The 20355-nt window shown below is 43.2% G+C and overlaps 1 protein-coding gene across 1 annotated transcript in view; it reads right to left on the bottom strand.

Annotated features, from left to right (window-relative positions):
* LOC310800336 (paired box protein Pax-6-like) overlaps nucleotides 1-19299 on the bottom strand; it is a gene marked incomplete at both ends in the record, with an annotated part of 94085 nt that extends 74786 nt beyond the window's left edge. Inside the window, 2 exons of the mRNA XM_083662929.1 lie at nucleotides 1768-1983; nucleotides 19165-19299. Coding sequence (XP_083519055.1) covers nucleotides 1768-1983; nucleotides 19165-19299 — 351 coding nt within the window. The remainder of the gene's footprint in view (nucleotides 1-1767; nucleotides 1984-19164) is intronic.
* Nucleotides 19300-20355: the final 1056 nt, after the last annotated feature.

Here is a 20355-nt window from a genome sequence, read left to right as displayed (position 1 = left end):
CCGTTGAGTTGTGGGTGGGATATTTACAGGCATTCGCAAATACAAGCCAACCAGGAGACTAGACGAACGGCAAGGAGGGAGGAGTTTATGATGATGTAGTGGATGTGATGAAGTTGGAAATGGATGCGCGCAGTGGTAGTTTTCAAGGAGTAAGGATTTCAATGCTTGAAATCTGGAGCTGTCAAGCTGCAAAAAGCTATATTTTCGCTATTTCCAGGGTAGCAAATGGGAACTTTACGCTTTTACGTGCTTTTAATTTCTGAGTCTTTCTGTGTATTGAGCTAATTGTTAAAACTGTGGTTGTGTTACTGACAGTGACATCCATTTGTTTATGCAATGTCATTTTCAGCTGAACAGTAGTGGAGTAATTATTGTGTCTAACAATACAGCGACCTAAAGAAGCTGGCTGTGGAAGACAACTCATCATAGTCCGCCCTCACCAATGCGTAACCTCAGACTTGCACGTACAGTAGGCTATATATATATTGTGTGTGTGGGGGGGGGTTAGGGTATAGAAGGCCCGGTTCTGATAGGCACGGTTCGCCACTGTATATATATATATATACATAATATGTATGTATTACATATACATACATATATACACACACACACACACACACACACACACACACACACATATATATATATATATATATGAAATTGCTTAAGTGGACGAGTGGGCGGGTGGCAGTGTGTCTGTCACGATTTGCATCATGTTCAGGCCCGATGTCACTTTCGCGACCAATACCACCACCTCTCTCGAACACTCACACACATACACAGACCGCTATTCAGGTTAGCGCTACCTACTGGCAAACACAAAAATTGGTTTATCTCGAGAACCAGAATCGACCTCAAACTTGGGGAGTGCGCTTAGGGGGAGCTGATGGAGTGCAGTGCAGAATTTCATGCAATTCGGGATAGGACCACCTACTGGCAACACAAAAAGTGGTTTACCATTGACAAGTGCCCGCCTGTTTATTCCATTTAGCTAATGCTGATGCTAGCTAATGCTGATAGTTTTAGGTCTACCAATGTTAATATGGCACTTTATGAACTTAAAAGATTTGTAGTAGACAAACGTAACAATGTAGATTCCCGTTATGAGGTCAGTTTATCTAAATAATGCTAATTTGGATTTTAAATTTGAGAGGACCAGCCGGGACCTGGGGCTAGCTGACCAGCTAGCATGCCAAGCCAAGCCAACATACAGCACTGCCTCTCTTGGACTTTATTAGGCCTATATAACATGATGTTACAGAGGTCTGTATAACCAGGGGGAAGTGACGTTGCCTTTTCCCGCGGTGTGCCGCTTTGATGAAAAAAAATAGGCTGCAGTAATATTTATTAGACGATAGGTGGCAGCAGATCACCTGAATCTGCTGAATCACCTGAAAAACCGATACACTGTGTGACCACAACATGGCAGAGTGGCGCTGTCCACTATTTCTGTTCATTGACTCCACAGGAAGTGCCTGGAGTGAACCAAAGAAGAAGAATGCTGTCTAACGTAAATAAATAAATAATAGCATTTTCTGCCACGCTGTGGAAATAGTGTGTGCTGCTCATCCCTTTACAAGTCCAGTTCACTCACGATTCACGATTCACGATTCGGCTTGGTTCCAGTCTTACACCCGTTATATAAGGATTTTTCGAAAAGTCTATGAAGAAAATGAATGGGGAACTTACTTCCGGGGCGGGAAACGTCACGAAAAGTCACTTGACTGTTGAGCTCTATTCGCAGTAGTAGTAATAGTACTAACTTACACTGGGTATATTTTCATTGGTGCAGGCTCCCTCTGCTAGCAGCCGATCTCTGATCTCCCAGGCGAAGATGGAGGGACTCTCTCTCTTGTAGTGAGCGATCTTGCTCACCACCTCTGGGGTGGCCACCCTGGGTTTGCTCCCTCCGATGGCCCGAGGTCGGATTGACCCTGTCTCGTAATAACGGCCCAGGATCTTACTCACACAGCCATTAGAGACCTGGACATAAAGACACCAAACACAAATCACACACATTATTGACCGCTGCTCTGTGCTTCAATTTGGTGAATGTTAGGTGCTGTTTAGTGCTTACATTTCCTCTGGCCTGCAGCTGAACCCTAGTGTCAGCTGGTCTCTATAAAACAAGAGATAAGGAGGTAGATAGATTTATACAGCATGTTTTATACAGTGTTTTATTAGTGCCATTCATCGGCCGATAGACAAGAGGAAGCAAAAATACAGAGCAATACAGAGAGTATTTTATAAAATACTTTGTTGGCATGAACCTGTCTATCACACAGGACATAGGATGGTGGATATAATGTACAGCAGGCCCGTAGGCCAAGTCCGGCCCAGAGGTGTCGGGGAAGCAAAGAGGATAGACGTTCTTTGGGGGAGTGTCCAAATTGGTCTCACTTACTCCAGCTGACCGCCATCTTGTTGTCTGCCTGTGAGCCTGAGACTCCAGCCTGATAACTGCTGCTAACTGCTGCTGAGACTCCACAAGATAAACTTTATAACTGTGGTGGATTTGATCGAGCACTCGGTGGTGCTCTGCTGTTTGACTGTTTGAGTGATGCTCATGCCTGTGTAACCGAGGTGAATCAGCGCGGATTCCTCGTGAGTCCAGTGTGGTAGCGAGTGGATTGGTTAAACTCACTCCCCAGTATAAAGGCATGTTAATCAGCTCCGCCAAGGGAGCTAGTTCTCTTGGCACAGTGGTTAACTTGTCGGACTCCCAAGCCGAAGGTCGGCAGTTCGTATCCCACCCCTGGACAAGCCCTTAACATGGGTTGCTGCAGTACCATCTACACAACGCCGTTACACCTGTTTGTAAGCTAATGCTAACTCAGAATTAGCATCGTGTGCTAATGTAAACATGGTAACTGTCTGCCTTTCCGAAACCCTGCCACTCCGAACGTTAACTTCCATTATTCGGACTGGCGGTCCTTCACCTTTTTTTCATAGGTCCCACCATTACGAAAATTCCTGCCTTCATTATTCGAAATGTCGGCCCTTCCTCTTTTTTCTAAAGGATCCGCCATTCTGAAGTTTGGATATTGTGGAATATGGCACAAAAGTGCAGACATTTCAGTCGCACACTGTGCGTCTCAGCAGCGCAGCAGTAGCCAATTAGAACTGGGCTTTTACTGATGCTTTCTGAAGGCTATTTACTTGATTAGACTTCTATTTTCGTTAGGATATATATTTTTTCGTTATTGTTTAATTGTTTTCAGTGAATCAGGCAAGCTTATCCTATTGGAATTTATAATTATTTCGTATGACATTTTACACAGCTGCAGGGCGCATGGAGGGACAACAGAATGAGGCTATGTTCCCGCGGGTGTGTCAGCATGTGTGTGCGCTGCTCTCTAAGCAGGGTGTGTGCATTGTGCACCCGCCTATAGAGACACATATAGCCTATTACTATCTTGCACATTGTGGAGTTAGAGGGAGCACCAACAACATCTTTGAACAACACGTCTTTATTTTAATTTTGTTGGGCTCCACAATCATTTCGAGGATTCGAGGCAACCCATTTAGCAGCATCTGAGAGATGTGCCTGTCTGAACGAGGTTCAGCTGCCTGAACGTGAACTGGAAGTCAAATCAAGTTCGGAGTGGCGGACCTTATGAAAATCAGAGTGCCGATATTTCTGAGTGTCGGGAACGTCGGAGTGGCAGCACGTCGGAATGGCGGCATGTAACCTGTAAACATGGAGTAGTTCAAGCCGTAGGCTACTAGATAGCTCCGGCCAGTGTGCTGACCTATGCTGCTGACAGACCCATGTTATTTTCCTTCACCCACGACATGTGATCAAATAATATTCGAATGACGGGGTTTATGTTCATAATATTGTTGTTGGAATTGTATAACATTACAGATTGAATGGCCTGCGGCCTGCAGGCTTGTTAGCCTATATTAGCCTAATGTTAGCACAACACATAGACTATGACATTATTAGCAAGGTGGCTATGGCACCGTAGGACTGTAACAGAAATTTGGACATGTGGTGACTAACGTTAATGTTATACAATGATTAATAAATCTGATATCCATGGGCGTAGGATATAGGTGGGACGGTAGGGACATGTCCCACCCACTTTTCCGAGTAGCTAAAATTGTCCCCACCACTTTTTTCAAGTAGTATCCAACTGCATTTCATTCTCTCCTTGTTTACTGCCGTGTAAGTTATCATCTGGGACAGTGATTCCCAAACTGTGGGTTGCGAGTGGTCTGCCAACACTCCCAATTTTTGCGGGCAATCAAATGGCTGTAGCAGGGTAATTTCTAAAGAACAGGACAAACTAGAAGACCTAAGGAATCCATTGGTAGCAAGCATAATGTGCTAGCTTGTTGGGAAGGGTGCAGGGCCGTGCAGAGACCCTTAGAGGGGCAGGGGCTCAAAAGTTAAAAAAGGGCACAACACGGTAGTGTTGTGAAACGGCGGTTTCACTTTTGCTGACCCACCAGTCAGAGCTCGGCAGCTGGGCAGTGGGCAGGATGGCAAAGGCATGACCCGCCCATCTCTGCCTCTGTTTGGCACAGGAAACGAGGAGAGATGCAGGATAGCATAGCAAAGCGAATGTGATTGGATCAACAATGTTTGATGCTAGGCCAATCAGAGGCAGAGAAGGGCGGGTCATGCCTTCGCCATCCTGGGAAAAAATGTCACGCACGAGACACAGATGATTAGGCTACTTAACACATTGAGTGCCACAGCGCTTCAGTAAAATTGTCTGCAGCCTGTGCCAGATTCACTTCCATTCAGTTGAAAACAGCTATAGAATTTTTTCTATTATGGCTATATTGACGGGGCTGGACTTTAATGAAACATTGAACACTCCTGCTTCTTCCAAAGAAGACATTTTGTTTCTAGACAGTTCCATTATGAAATGACAGCCTCTGAAAAAAGTGCACTTTCAAGGGTTTTCTGTCGTTTTTTTTTACTTTCCAAGATATAGTCACTTTTATGAATACCTTTTGCACTCTAATTTCGAGCACATTCACTGACTCTGGCTGGTGTTTTCTGAAGTGGTGGCGTGGTGTGGTTTCTGTGCAGCCTGCGTGCCCCCCTCTCCCCCCCCCCCCCTCTCCACCTCTGAGCTGCGGGCTCCTCCCACACGCACAGAGTTTGTTTTCTCGACTCCGTTTTTGCCCCGGACGGATCCCAGCGCGCATCAAGGAAATGATGCGCGCTGGCAAACGCGACTGAACGAAAAGGCTTGGCCGTTCGGCTTCGGATGCTGGCTTTCTGGCAGGAAATCGTGTGGAGATAGATAGAAGCATAAGAGCTCAGTTGTGAGCGCGGATGCAGCCGAGCCCACTCTCCGCTGCAGACAGAGCAATCTGTACGGCTCTGGCTGAAGCATGCATCGGTTTCCTCTTTGATCACGTCTTTCCCTGCTGTCTCATGCACAAAGTAAAGGATCTGAGGTGGGTGGCGCAGCTTCCGTGACGATGTTTAAGGTGGCGCCGTGTGATCCCTTGAAGGGATTCATGCTCACTGGCTAGGTACGACCTTAAACAGCAGAATTATGGAATAATATGAATTATGATTTTAGGACGTTACTTTTTTTTAGGACGTGCACAGACGTCCTTGGCACTCAATGTGTTAACTTCCGGTTGAAAGGTCAACATGTGTAAACTGTCTGGACATTTTATTTATTGCTAAATTGTTATTTATTGTTACAAGTTCTTCTTGGAGAGCGGTGGACATGCCTTAAAGGAGAATTTCGTTTTTTTTTAACCTGGACCCATCTCCTGGCATTAATTATGATTTGGCCACTCACCCAGCGATCTCCGCGGCGTTTCTGGCCGTCCTAGCGTTGTTTTGAGATCAATAGCGTCCAAGTCAGTCGTAAAATGGAGCTGATTTGGGGCCAAGTGTGAGCCTGTCTTTCCTGCATCTAAATAGCTATTTTTATTCCCGTTTTCGCCGCATATCGCCATAATCTGATCCGTCAACATCCACCATAGTGATATTTCCCCCCAGGCTATTTCCTGGTCTCTCCCAGGGACCAAATTACCTCAAACGTGATCTCGGTCACCAAGTCTCGTGAAGTCCCGCGATACTTTCCTGCCGACTGGTCAACTACAGGTCGGACGCTTTGCGGTGGTGGTTTTAGCGTAACCTATGTGGGGTTTGGCATAACCTTCGTTATTTCGAATCCCACATAGGTTACAACAGTGCAACAGGCATAAGTCCACTCTAAAGACTGGTCTTAACTAAGACCAAGGTAGGAGTTACGACCAGGCATAGTTAATTCTCCCCCTTAAGGGGGAGAAAATGTTGGCAATCTGTTTTTCAGTATTTTGCCTAAATGTTTTTGTATGTGGATGGATTATTAATTTCCATTATGCCTAAATTCACATGCTCTGTTAATGAAATAAAAAAATTATAATATAAAAAAAAACATACAGGGAAATACATCATCTTAGTCTCGTGTTTTTTTTTATATATATATTTTTTCCCCCCGATTTTTTCTCCCATTTTTATCCCCCATTTAGTGCTAATTTTAATTTATTTATCCTGATTGCTGCCCCCCCCCCCCACCCGATCTGGGGAGAGCCGAAACTGGCCCCATGCTTCCTCCGAGACATGGGCAGTTAGTCTCGTGTGTTGATCAGAGTTGTGATTAACTCATTGAGTGCCAATGACGACTAAAGTCGTCAATTGAAAAAGTAACGTTCAGTGCCAATGACGACTAAAGTCGTCAATTGCGTTTTTTGACGGTGGGACGTGGATCAAAGCCTAATATATCTCCTGTAAAATTTTGGGGCATGTTGAATGTGTATAACCTATTTTACCGACCCATTAGGTGGCGACAGTGCTCTCCAGATTAGAGAAAGTTGAGTAAAAACAGCAGAAAAAGCCGTGATGAAACCATTCTCATGTCATGCTTTTCGCTGTCGCGCTTGGAGCCGGCGCACAACGGTGGGGGGCTCCGAAAATAGACTCTGGGTGCAGCACACTTTGAAACGCGCAGCAGAAAGCCCAGAAAGCCCAGAATCGGACGCAGCTTCATCCCAGCTCACAACCGAAACCCCAGAAACGAGCGAGCCCGATCCAGACTGCCTCAACGAGCGGCCGCCATCCAGGCAGCAGAGACTCGCCTGACACAAGCAGCACTCAGAGCGAGCAGAGCCACCAGAGACACACCCACGGAGGAGGAGTTTGCAGTAGAGGGGGGTGGGGGTGCTGTTATATTGAAGGAAATTACTGTTCAGATGTTTCAGGTCAGAAAATATTAGCTTCAGAGTCAGTGATTTGCTTGAAATGCTATATTTCACAAAAGGCTCAATATCTCAGCTTCTAGATGGAAACGCCTGTATTTGCTGTTTTTGACCTATCTTCTCCGGCTGATAACTAAAGAACGGAAAATGATATCAATAAACTTTTTTTTGCTGCTGATACAATAGAGTCTTATCGTTCTTTGTGCGTGTTCGGTGTTTACATAGTAATATCACACAATATTCTGTGGGCCTCGAGAAATCACTGAAAACGCTCTGAAACTCTGGCACTGGGAGCGTCCGTTCTCCAAAAGTGGCTGGCACTCAATGAGTTAAAGGGTTGGGTGGGCTCTGGAAGATTTTCAGATTTCAAAGTGGGCCGCTGCATTCTTAAGTTCGGAAACCCCTGATCTAGGATATACATATTTTGCAGTGCTCGAGTTTCTATTGGTGCTCGCTTTGTCCCCGGCTCCTCTACATGCTGTACAACAACATGATGTAATCCAACGTGGTTTACATTTTAAACCACACAGTCAGAGCGAGAGACACCGCAGTCCGTGTCTGACTTTGTGCTGAGTCGGAGGAGGAGGAGCAGAGGAGATGATAGAGACTTCAGGCTGTGTCCCTGCATAACAGCTGCTGTATGCCTGGATTTTAAAGCCACAGTGACGTTTCTGGTGTCATATGAAACTAGGCATACATTGTTATCAACCTAGCTTGTCAGGAAAGGGTTAATCTCTCGAGACAGACTTTCGACTTGCATCGAAAATCTGTCAGCAAGCTCAGTGAAAAGACGAATAACATCGCTTGTATGGGGCAGGCTCACATGCTGCGCTTTATCTGATCAAAATGGAGTGGACCTGACCGAGAGTCAAACGGCTAACTTACCATTTTCAGCGTGTAGCAAGTTGCTACTTGCTACTAGCAACAAGCTAGTGTTGTTGTTGTTGTTGTTTCATAGCGATGGAGGGATTTGAGAGCGACACAAAGGGCGCAGAAAGGAAATCCATAAATGGTCAGAGCCGGTCGGTCGGAGCCAATGGCAGAGCTTGCAGGGAGCGGAAAGGGATTCCATTGAGTCCCTTGAGTTCTAGTTATTCATGCACTCAAACGAGCCTGCCCGCAGAGGTTAGAGAAAAACCGTTGGGTTCCCAGATTGGGAAAGGGGTGTAATAACATCACAATACGCTACATTTACTAAATGTAGCCTAACTTGGCTTACAACATGTGGGGCCCTATCTTCGTACAAGCGCTATCCGTTTTTTGCGCTTGCTGGCTGGTTTGCGCGCCTTAAGGTGTGTCTTATCTTCCCTGCCTCTTATGCGATCGTCCGCCTCACGCAAGTGTCAATTTGCGCTCCCGGCAGGATACCATCGAGTTTCGTGCTGGGATCTGTGGACAAACGCAGCTGTGGGCGTGCCCCATGCCAAACCTGCTGTGTCCCCGCAAAATACTTGCCTTCTGCTATCGTCAGCATGCGCGCAAGACTTTGCGGTAAGAGCTCTGACAAGGAGCTATTAGCAGCTCTTAGCGCTAAAAAAGGCCCTGCTGTCGTGAGTATCTTACCACGGTGCGCACACGCAAATCCACTCTTCAGTCCAAAAATATCTAATATATCTATTCCTTTAACTCATTCTCTGCCACAGTTTTTCAGAAAAAGTCACTAGCCGTTTTTGATCATTTTCATTAATTTCCAAGACCCACAGAATATTTTCTTCTATGACTACGTAAGGAAGGACTACGTACTGAATATCCCAAAAGAAAGAAGAGAGCCTCGACTTTCATATGAAAAAAAGTTTGATTCTACCTTCATCCGTAGGTCGTTTTCACCAAAAACAGCAGTCTCTGACCAGAAAGCGAAGTAAAGGCATTTTTGTAAATGAAGTCATCTTCACGGCTCCTGACCCGAATAAATGCCTTTGATGGCAGGTACTGGTGGTGTTACACTCAACTATGAACCCTAATGATTTTGTTTCCCCTTCCAGTCAAAGTCGCCCGTGGGCACAGCTTTTACCGTAACACCGGTGTGAGAAAGAGATTCACCCCGCTATGAGAGAGGGGAGACCGGCTCGCATGTTCGTCTTGTGCGGGGGGACGACTGGTTGTCTGTGTAGCCTACTGTATGTCAGGAGCAATCTACCGGCTGAAATGTACATGGTGTCAAGAGTTTAGGAACTGGATTAATATTTCCTGAGGACAAGTGACTTGTGGATGTGCGTGGTAGCCTGGGTAAACCCAGCCTCCACGTGACCTCTATCTATGTGCTATCAGTCACAAGAGTCTGGAGGCTGGGCTATTCAGAGCGATTTCTGCGGACAGGGAGGGGCGGGTGTACCTCCCTTGATAGACCACTCCATCAGCCAACCAGCTTAGCACACAGAGCACATGCGCAGTGCAACAGATGGCGTCATCACTCAGCTTCAAAGAAGCTAACACTACGCCATCAGTACTGCTAGCACGTGATGGCTCCCACCAATGTGAAATTCTTTTGCAGGTTTTGCAAGAAAAACCTTCGTTTTATATATAATAATTAATAAAGATTCATATTTATCTCAGTGGCCTGGACACATTTATGTCCGTGATACTGGGCGAAATGGTCTGTGCGGTTCTCTGGTGATTAGCTCATGTCTTTGTAGCATTAATTATGATTATGATTTAATTCATTATGGAAGATACATGTTGGTTTAACAGATGCAAATCATTTCGTACATAGCCTCCATGTAAAGTGACGCTATGGGCAGACCATTTGGGCTCTAACGTGACAATCACATTTCAATAAATATAGTTTTTTGCAGATTAATGCAGTTGAATGCTCTTCTGTATTGGACATTTAAAGCTGATACACACTTGTCTTGGGGTAATTCCACCAAGCTTGATCAGTTAAGAATATGGCGTCATTGGAAAACATTTATCGATAGAGTGTAACACTTAACACAATCAAATGTGTAGTCACCTTTTCACAGCACTGTACAGTGTTACTGTATCTTGGTTGGTGTGCCTCGTGTCCTCTGGTCCAATCTTCTGTTTGTGTCATAGTTCGTGTTCACTCGACATCAACACTCTTTATTATATATCACATCTGATCATTTTATCCAACCTGCCTCTGACCAGACAACTAATGGGCTCCTTCTGCTTCATATTGTGATACATTCAGGTAGCCTACATGATATTCCGAAGTACATAGCACAATAACAACAAGGCTATTTGTTGGCAATGTTTATTGACAAAAGCATTAAAACAAGCAAATAACAATATAATTATCCGGTCACTGGCAGATAGATCACTGGCAGATAGATGCGTACAAATAGTTCAAAACAAATCTCTCAAAGTCTCAAAACGGTTGGCATTTGACTTGTGTTATATCTTATGATGTTGAAACAACTGATCAGCAGCAGTATTAACCTGCACAGTAGCCTAACAGGTTAACGTTATAATCTCAGGAGAGATTGAGTAGGCTAACCATACACATGAGAATTACCGTTAACGTTATAGCATTTAATAACGTAAATTTTCGTGTACCCGATGCCAGGATATTTTGCCACTTTGTTTTCATCAAGTTCTCTGGACTTGCATACACAAGCTCACAGCATCCATGTAAGTCCTCATCTTTATCATTCTCCCCACCGATCTGAAACGCCTTGATTCCCAGATTAGAAGCCTCGCGTATCTGGTCCTCCATTAGCGCATTTAGCGGCGAGACAACAATAACAATAACGAACTGACAGCTGTTTTCACTTGAATTTCCTCAATGTAGTTGCATAGCCATATAGCTAGCTCCGTAGCTATGCTCCTGAGAGACCAAATGCTAATGGCTAGTAATGCAGCAGCCGCCACAGCTGTTACACGTCATTGACAAAGACGCACTCTCTGATTGGCTGATCACGGCAGGAGCTGATGTTGGCAGTCACGCTGTCACTCATTGTGCGATTGAATTCGCCTCGCGCCAGAAATCGCTCTGAATGGCCCAGCCTCCAGACTCTTGTGACTGATAGTACATAAATAGAGGTCACGTGGAGGCTGGGTGTACCCAGGAGGCTGGGTGTACCCAGGCTAGTTGCCTGGTGCTTTGTGAAAACAAAATCCTTCATGTTTGAGTGACAGGCTGCCCACCTGCTGTAATGGAATCCAATCCTGTATCGATAAAAGCTGCTGGACCAGCGTTTGAGCCGTGCCAGGGAGCTGTACCTTTTCTGATGGGAGATTGTTGCTTTTTTCTGCTTCCTGGTTTTGTTAGACAATCGTGGTCGATCCTGTACACCTTTAGACGTGCTGTACTATTTCACAAGGTGAGTAAGAGAGCCATTTATCACATGACGGTGAAAACACTTATTGCCGTCCGATGACGTCAATGGCGGGGAAGCGTTGTCTCCTAAATGACGTTCCATGACGCCATGGCAGATAATGAGTTAATACAGTAGTAGAGTGGATAAGCTCCCAAAAATAGAGGAATTGTGCACTTTTTTTGAAAGAAACGTGAAATGTCACACAGTTAGCAAATACCATAAGGTTCATTTTCAGATGGGGATGGAAGTCAGATTTTGAACACATACAAAATGCAGACGGCTTCAGATTCGCTGTCTGATTTCTTTTAATTACCTCATGCGCTCTCAATTGGTCACGTAGCCTCATGTTGCAGTAAAGTTGAAAAATAGATCACAGTCGAGTCCACACAGAAAATCTGCGGTGGCATTCGTTTTATGGACACTTCAAATAATAATTACAGCAAAAATGTTTGTTTTGAGAGCACATAGGCTACCTCATTTGAAGCGTTTCTTTACTCCACCATGTAGGCTAGAGAGCGCAGCAGGTGCACTGCAGACGGCTTCAGACTCGCTGTCTGATTTGTGTGAGAGAGAGTTCACGTCTTAGTAAAGGGTTACTCTGCTGTTTCACTGCTCTAACTAAATTATTCAATAATATTGTTTTATCACGTTCTGAGCCTGCCCCACCCGCCCCCGCGATATTTTCATAATTTGCCAACCCAGACCACCTGCATGTATATTGCAGATGTATGTTATGATTATCTCCTTATTATTGGTACATATATGTGATTACTGTGTGATGCATGCATCTGAATGTATAATTGTGCAGGTACATATGTGTGCATAATGTGTATGATGGTATATAAGTATCTGCGTTATGTATATATATATATATATATATATATGCTACTGTACATGTTCTATACAGTTCACCTCAAATAAGATACGCATCAGTTATTGTTATTATTTTTGCTATATTATCTAACTGATATTTTGGTGTTAACTGCCGTAGTTGTAGCCTAGTGTTTTTGTCTTTGTTGATTGTTTTGTCTGTCTTGTCTCTTTTGATTTGAATTGTAATTTCCTTGAATCTTGTTTTTGCACGTTAGGACCACCTTGAAAACAAGATGATTCATCTCCAGGTGTCCCTCCCCTAAATTAATAAACTTGAATATATATCTGACAATAAACCTTATGGTATTCACTTACTATGTGAGAAATGTCATGCTTCTCTGAAAAGGTGCACAATTTTTATAAGCACATTTGTACATTGGACTTGGGGAAATGGTGGCCATCTTGGATTTGAGGTCAAAGCCGCCTTCCCTCCGCATCTGGCAATAAACCTTATGGTATTCACTCACTATGTGAGAAATTTCATGCTTTTTTTTAAGTGCACAATTGTCATAAGCACATTTTTACATTAGATCCGGGGAAATGGTGGCCATCTTGGAATTTCGGTCAAATCTGACTTCCCTCCCCATCTGAAAATAAACATGGTATTCCCTAGCTATGTGTGAAATTTCACGTTTCTTTCAAAAAGTGCACAGTTATTGTGCTTATCTGCTGTACTATAACCAGGATGGGAGAATATAATATAATATAATAGGTTCAAATATACATACTACTGCATGCGCTGGGACGCGTCATCAGTGATGTTAACTGGGGTCGTGGGGTGTTTCGGGTCTGTCAACATCATACACCCTCGCCCAGTAGACCCAGCCGAGGCCGATTACGACCCTGACCTGCGCCCCAGAAGCAGCCGCTCACGGATCAGCCTTCCTACTCTGTCTGCAACGTTGCCCGCGGAAGGGTTGATCACGCCTAATCCGCTGCAATAGAGTTTAGTGCTACACCGCAGTATTGAGAGAGACCTTCGGTGCATGGAGGTCTAAGGCCCTGTGGGGTGATTCCAGGCCGGGCACCTCCTTCGTCTCACCAGAACCTCCCGCGGAAAAAGGCAATCCTACCATGCCGTACCATGGGCAGGGAGGATGCCTCAAGGAGGCCTATGCGCTGCACGTCATTCACCTGCGCCGAGCACCTCACTCTAGCCTGAAGGACCACAGGCCGCGCCGATGTTTACGCAGATTTTCAGGAGGCTGATCCGTAGCATTTGTGGATTTCTCCCTCACGAGAGAGCCAGGCTGGGGTGCTAAAACCCATCCCGTACCGGATGCCGTCCGACCGTCAACTGTCTCTCCAGCTTGTCACCAAACTATACTTGGTTGTCACCTAGTCTATTCCCAAGTGTCACTGGCCAGGGGGAGCCAGGGGTATAATATAATATAATATAATATAATATAATATAATATAATAGTATAAATAACAGGCAAAATAAATAAATCAACAATACACCATAATACTCATGTTCTATCCCTGGGCGGACCAGTGGAGAAGATGACAGTAGGCGAGGAGTGGAGGAGGGAAATCGGAGGAGGGAAGTAGAAGAGAATAACCTTGCATCTTTATTGTGTGTGGTGTGTGTGTGTGTGTGTGTGTGTGTGTGTGTGTGTTAGAGCTGTCACTTTTTCCAAAAATAAAGTTCGAACGAACTTTAATTGACCCGCAATTTGTTCGAATATATCCGAAGTAATTGGTTAATTTCGCCCCCAGCTTGTCTTGTGTCTCTCATCAAACAACAACTTGTGTGAAGACATGTCAGGTGGTCAGGATAGGTCAAGCTGTTAGAGCGGAGCGCCCTCTGCTGGATCATCAAGAAATTACATAAAAAAAATCCCCTCACCGCAAAAAACAAACAATATTATTATTATTTTAATTCGGATGGGTCAATTACATATTGAACAACCCCCCCCCCTCCCCCACATTCGAAGTTACATTCGAATTTCGATTAAAAAGTGACAGGTCTAATGTGTGTGTTACTGCCATAAATGTTTTTCAGGCTTTCTCTCTCCTGATCTCACTGCTGCGTGATTACGTGCAGCCGCTGAGTGATGCCTTTGATCTCTTTCAAATAGAACTTTGTTTCCCCACCAAACTTTTTTGTTATCAGCTTTTTTTTATTAATTTCTATTGATTTATTCACATTAAATCTGACGTGTTTCGTCCAGGAATTCATCAGAGAGTTGTCAGTATCTATTTTTTTCTGCCAGAGGGAGAGAGAGAGACAGAGACAGAGAGAGACAGAGAGATCGATGATGCTCACGGCGGAGCAAAGCGGAGTGGAGGGTGACACTTATGGGCAAACTCTTTTTGATGCATTATTTTGAATGGATAAAAAGTTAGCAAAATAGATTAACTGAAGTATTTCGTTTGATAAAGATTTGATGTGATGGAGATCGGCAAATTCATTCAAAACAGTTAAATGCCATTCTTTTTTAATAAATTCTTTAGTCTTTTTTCAATAAACATAACTATACAAATTAGGGATGTTCATCAATTATCGAAAATCGATAATTGCTCGTTAAGGATTGGAATCGATCCTGTGGCATTTGGATCGATTTTTTAATTATTAAAAAAAAAAAAAAAAAAAAAAAAAAAAAAATTTGACTAGGTTTGGGTGGAATTCGTTCCTCCTCGCCCCACTCCATTGCACAGCCGACTAACGTGAGGTGGAGCTTCATATAGTCTCTAGTTTTCTGGCTGGGCACGGGCCTTTGTGCCAACAAAACTGTTTTAAACATGGGAAATTCACACCGGCATGCGCCGGGGACAGTGTTGGAGAGGAGACACATTAAAGTAAAGAGTTCATTGAGGAGAACACGTTGTCTTTCGTATTTTCTGCCATAGGCATTCATTTTGTTAAAAAAAAAAAAATGAAAAAATTACGAAAAATTGAAAATTTTGATCGATAATCGATAATTGATCGTTAATTTTCACCAATTATCGATTTTGGAAAATTTTCAAAATGAACATCCCTAATACAAATATACCAACATATATAAAGCAAATAAGACCTAAAAATCCCAGTGTCCAACTTCATTCCACCATACAGTCAATATACAACAAGGCTTGCTAGACTGCATTTTCCTCTATATCTAATAAAGTAGCATATCAGTCATCTCCGTGATCATGTGATGACTTTTAAGATAATCAATAAAATGACCCTTCTTCAAACATCTCTTGATTCCCTTTAATAGTATATGTAATTATTTCTAATGATAAACAGACGATTCTTTTAGCCATTTATGAATATTTGGTCCATTTAAATTTTTCCACGATAATGCTATCATCCGTTTTGCCTGTAATAAACACAAATCCCCCCAAATTTGCTGCCTTTTACTTATATTATGTTCTATCGGATAACAACATAACAAAAAAACTTGGGCTCCATAGTTAATTGTATTGACCAAATCTCTATACCATATTTTTTACCTCTTCCTAGAACTTTCTTATTTTAGTACATTCCCATACACAATGTAAAAATTGTCCCTTGAATTGACCACATTTAAAAGACATCTGGTATACCACTATTGTTTAGCTTTTCAGGGGTAATATGTGCGCACCAGCCAATTGTATTGTAAAAGCTTAAAGGGCCCATATTTTGCTAATATAATGTATATTATTTTATTGTTGGCCTATTGGTTAGAGTAGCTTTACATGATTCATATTTTTAAAAACTCATTGTTATGCCTCCGCCGGCGATAGCCAGGCCGGAGGCATTATGGATCCGGGTTGTCCGTCCGTCCGTACGTACATATGTCCGCCCGTACGATATTCGTTAACGCGATATCTGAGGAACGCCTTGACGGAATTTCATCACATTTGCCTCAAACATCGACTTAGACTCAAGGATGATCTGATTAGATTTTGGTGGTCAAAGGTCAAGGTGGGTAATGAGGTTATTATGCATATACTAATGTGGGATTGTGTTATTGGGAATGGGTGTTGATAGGAATTTGTGGGTGGATTTATGATGTGTGTGTGTGGGTGGGTTTGTGTACGTTTGTGTAATACATGCATATATGCATGTGTGTGTGTGCATGAGCATGTGGGGAGGAGCGTGGGAGTTGAAATGGGCATATAATATGGGGATGTATGTTTTTGTTTATGAATGATTGGGGGGCAGGACTCGATAAGCCTAGGCTTCTTCCTGCCCCTTTTCAAACAGTTCATCTTTTTTATGTTTGCATTTACGTTTTTTCCTTTTGATGAAGTCTAGTTGACTGTTATGTTTACTGTTTTTTTACTTTATGTATTGCCTTAACTCATTCACCGCCAAAGACGTCTTTGACGTGTTATCAGAAATAGCCCTCCCCGCCAATGACGTGTTTGACGTGTTTTTGTTTTTATTAGTGCAGCGCTTAGTTCAAACACTTTCCCAGCCTGTGACACAGACACAGGTCCCTAACCTCAAAGTCAAGCCGACAGCACGTTATCAAACACATACCGCAGCTGTTGTTTGAAACGAGGAAGAAGGAGGAAAGGAGGAAAAACAGAGAAACGCGCTTCCTTGTAGAGAGGAAAAAACGCCATTGAAACGCCTCTTGGCGCGCTGCACTGCTGCCTTGCTGCAGGGCGAACCTGGATTGCCTAGTCAAACCCGTGACGAACATGATCGATCCGGTTCCAGCAGCGCCTGGTCCCAAAGCCAAGCCGTCGTGTCGCAGCATTCGTCCCAGCCCGAACGAGAGGAGGAAAACGAGCAGCAGAGGAGGCAAAACGCTGATGGGGAAGGAGGGGGAAGGAGGTGCGATCTAGCAGCAGCTGTGGACAGAACTCTCTCTCTCTGTGTGTGTGTGTGTGTGTGTGTGTGTGTGTGTGTGTGTGTGTGTGTGTGTGTGTGTGTGTGTGTGTGTGTGTCTGTCTGTCTGTCTGTCTGTCTGCACACTCACTCACACTGAGCAAACTGTATTGTTGAATGTAAAAAAAGCACTTCATATATATATATATATTTTTTTTGTCATTTGTGTCATAATGAATAATATTTACATGTCTGATGTCAATACAGTTCAAAATAAAAGAATTGAGAGCGAGTTCTGCCTGATATTGTGTGCTGTACATAAATGCCATTTTCTGCAATTTATTTTCTCAGAGAGACCTTTTGGGTGAAAACAGGGTGTATATAAATGGCTATAAGTAGAGTACAGAACATGCTAAAAGCTCACTTTTTTTTCTCCTGGTGAACCCAGAGACGTACATCTTCATTTTGAGGTATTGCAAATCACTTTGGTGCTAATAGATAATTTACTGTGGGTCTTGAAAGATGACCAACAATTATGAAAATCTTTGGCCTGTGCTAAATATTGGCAGTCCTAAACTGGCGGTGAATGAGTTAACTGTTTGAAATAAATCGGTTCAATCAATCAATCAATCAAGGTCACTGTGACCTCTCGAACGCCATTTTCAAGCTTGTTAACGCGATATCTCAGGAATGCCTTGACGGAATTTAATCAAATTTGTCTCAAACATCGACTTGGACTCAAGGATGAACTGATTCGATTTTGGTGGTCAAAGGTCAAGGTCACTGTGACCTCTCAAAAGCCATTATCCAGCTTGTTAACACGATATATCACGAATGCCTTGACGGAATTTCATCAAATTTGCCTCAAACATCGACTTGGACTCAAGGTTGAACTGATTAGAATTTGGTGGTCAAAGGTCAAAGGCCAAGGTCACTGTGACCTCTCGAACGCCATTTTCAAGCTTGTTAGCGCAACATCTCATTAATGCCTTGACGGAATTTCATAAAATTTGCCTCAAACATTGACTTGGACTCAAGCATGAACTGATTAGATTTTGGTGGTCAAAGGTCAAGGTCACTGTGACCACTCGAATGCCATTTTCAAGCTTGTTAACGCGATATATCAGGAATGCCTTGACGGAGTCTCATCAAATTTGCCTCAAACATCGACTTGGACTCAAGGGTGAACTGATTAGATTTTCGTGGTCAAAGGTCAAGGTCACTGTGACCTCACGAACCACATTCCAAAGTTCGTTAACGCAATATCTCAAGAACGGCTTGATAGAATTTCTTCTGATTTGGCTCAAACATCGACAAGGATGAACTGATTCCATTTTGGTTATCAAAGGTCAAGGTCACTGTGACCTCTCGAATGCCATTTTCAAGCTTGTTAATGTGATATTTCAGGAATGGCTTGATGGAATTTCTTCGAATTTGCCTCAAACGTCCACTTGGACTCAAGGATGAACTGATTACATTTTGGTGGTCAAAGTTCAAGGTCACTGTGACCTCACACTCCCAATTTCCAAGCTCCGTAACGCAACATCTCAGGAGCGCCTTGACGGAATTTCTTCCAATTTCCCTCCAATGGCGATTTGGACTCAAGAATGAACTAATGGCGGAGGCATAAGTCCGCGTTGTGGTCGTTTATAGTAGTTATAGTAGTTTATATTGTACTGGTTCTCACGCGCCCCCTTCAGTTCACCCTCTGTCTGAAACGCTCTGTTTTAGTCTTCTTCTGTGTTTGTGCCTATCTATCTGTCTGACTGTCTCTGTCTGACTGTCTGTCTAGATATATCACGTAAAATATTGCAGTTATAGCGCCAACATTTGGTAGATTGGTGTAATTTTTTGTTTCTGAGTAGGGGGTGACATTTCCAACCTATGTGCAAAGTTTGGCTGCTGTGGGCCTTATGGTTTCTGACGTGCATACTGTTTTAGGGAATAATAATAATAATAATAATAATAATAATAATAATAAACAGAGCAATTACAATAGGGTTTCCAGTCCCTTCGGGGCTTGAACCCCTAATAATAATATACCTGTAGTATTCTGGATATGTCACAGGGTCGAGCTCCACTATGGGCCAGCTCCACAATCTTCTGTCTGGTAGAATCAGGTAGAGGTCTGCCATTCACAAACACACCTCCCAGCTGGTTTACCCCACTGTGACCTACACACACACACACACACAAACACACACACACACACACACACACACACACACACACACACACACACACACACACACACACACACACACACACACACCAGATAAGACCACGGTTTCATATTTCCTAACCCTAACCCTAATCAGCATCAATAATGCAATTAGTGTTAGTCTTAATTTAATCAATGACTTCAATCTAAGCATTACAGAGATGTAACAACCAAACTGAACATAGAGGCAATAATGAAAAACGGAAGACTAACTTGTTCTCATCTAAGTTTAACTCAGTTTTGACCTACAACAGAGAATACCTTCAATTAAGGTGAGACATGGCAGGTGAAAAGGCTAGAGACAGTTTTCCGTTTCTATTCTCATACTCTGGGCCAGAAATCTCCACTTCAGTAGCACTTACATCAAACTTTCCAGTTTTATTCCTAAAACCATGGCGAAAATTGATTTTGTTATGACTGTTGACAGTTTTTCCCCCTGATTTATGGAGTGAGTGATCATAAAAAGAGATATCCAAAATTCCTCTTCCTCTTTTAAAAACCTTTGGCTCTATCTAATGTGTCAACAAAATGAAACTATAATTTTGAACCTGGCTTTAGGCAATCTTCAGATTTCTGTTCTGGAAATGTATGCAAATGTAAGCAGATTTAGGTAGATAATGCCTCATTTGCATAATCATTATCATCATCATCATCATCATCCATATAATTGCCAAAGTGGCATTTGTCTGTCTGTCTGTCTGTTTGTCTGTCTGTCTGCGATTTTGGTCCCACATTCTGAGATGTGTGATGATTTTACATGATTGTGATGATTTTGGTCAGTAATGACATGACTGATGATGTCACAATGTCTATGATATCATCAGTGATGTCACTCAAGCAATTGCGATGTCATCATGTCTATGACATCATCAGTGATGTCACTTGAGCACTTGATGATGGCATCAGTGATGGTCACATCACCTATGCTCTGTCACTTCCTTCTTCATTCTCCACTTTTCTCTCACTACTTACTGATCATCTGTTGTCCTGCACCTGCAATGCTCGTGACTAAC

Source organism: Poromitra crassiceps, assembly GCF_964638095.1.
Source record: "Poromitra crassiceps genome assembly, chromosome: 30".
In the NCBI taxonomy this organism is placed as follows: Eukaryota; Metazoa; Chordata; class Actinopteri; order Beryciformes; family Melamphaidae; genus Poromitra; species Poromitra crassiceps.
This window is presented reverse-complemented; position numbering and strand designations above follow the sequence as displayed.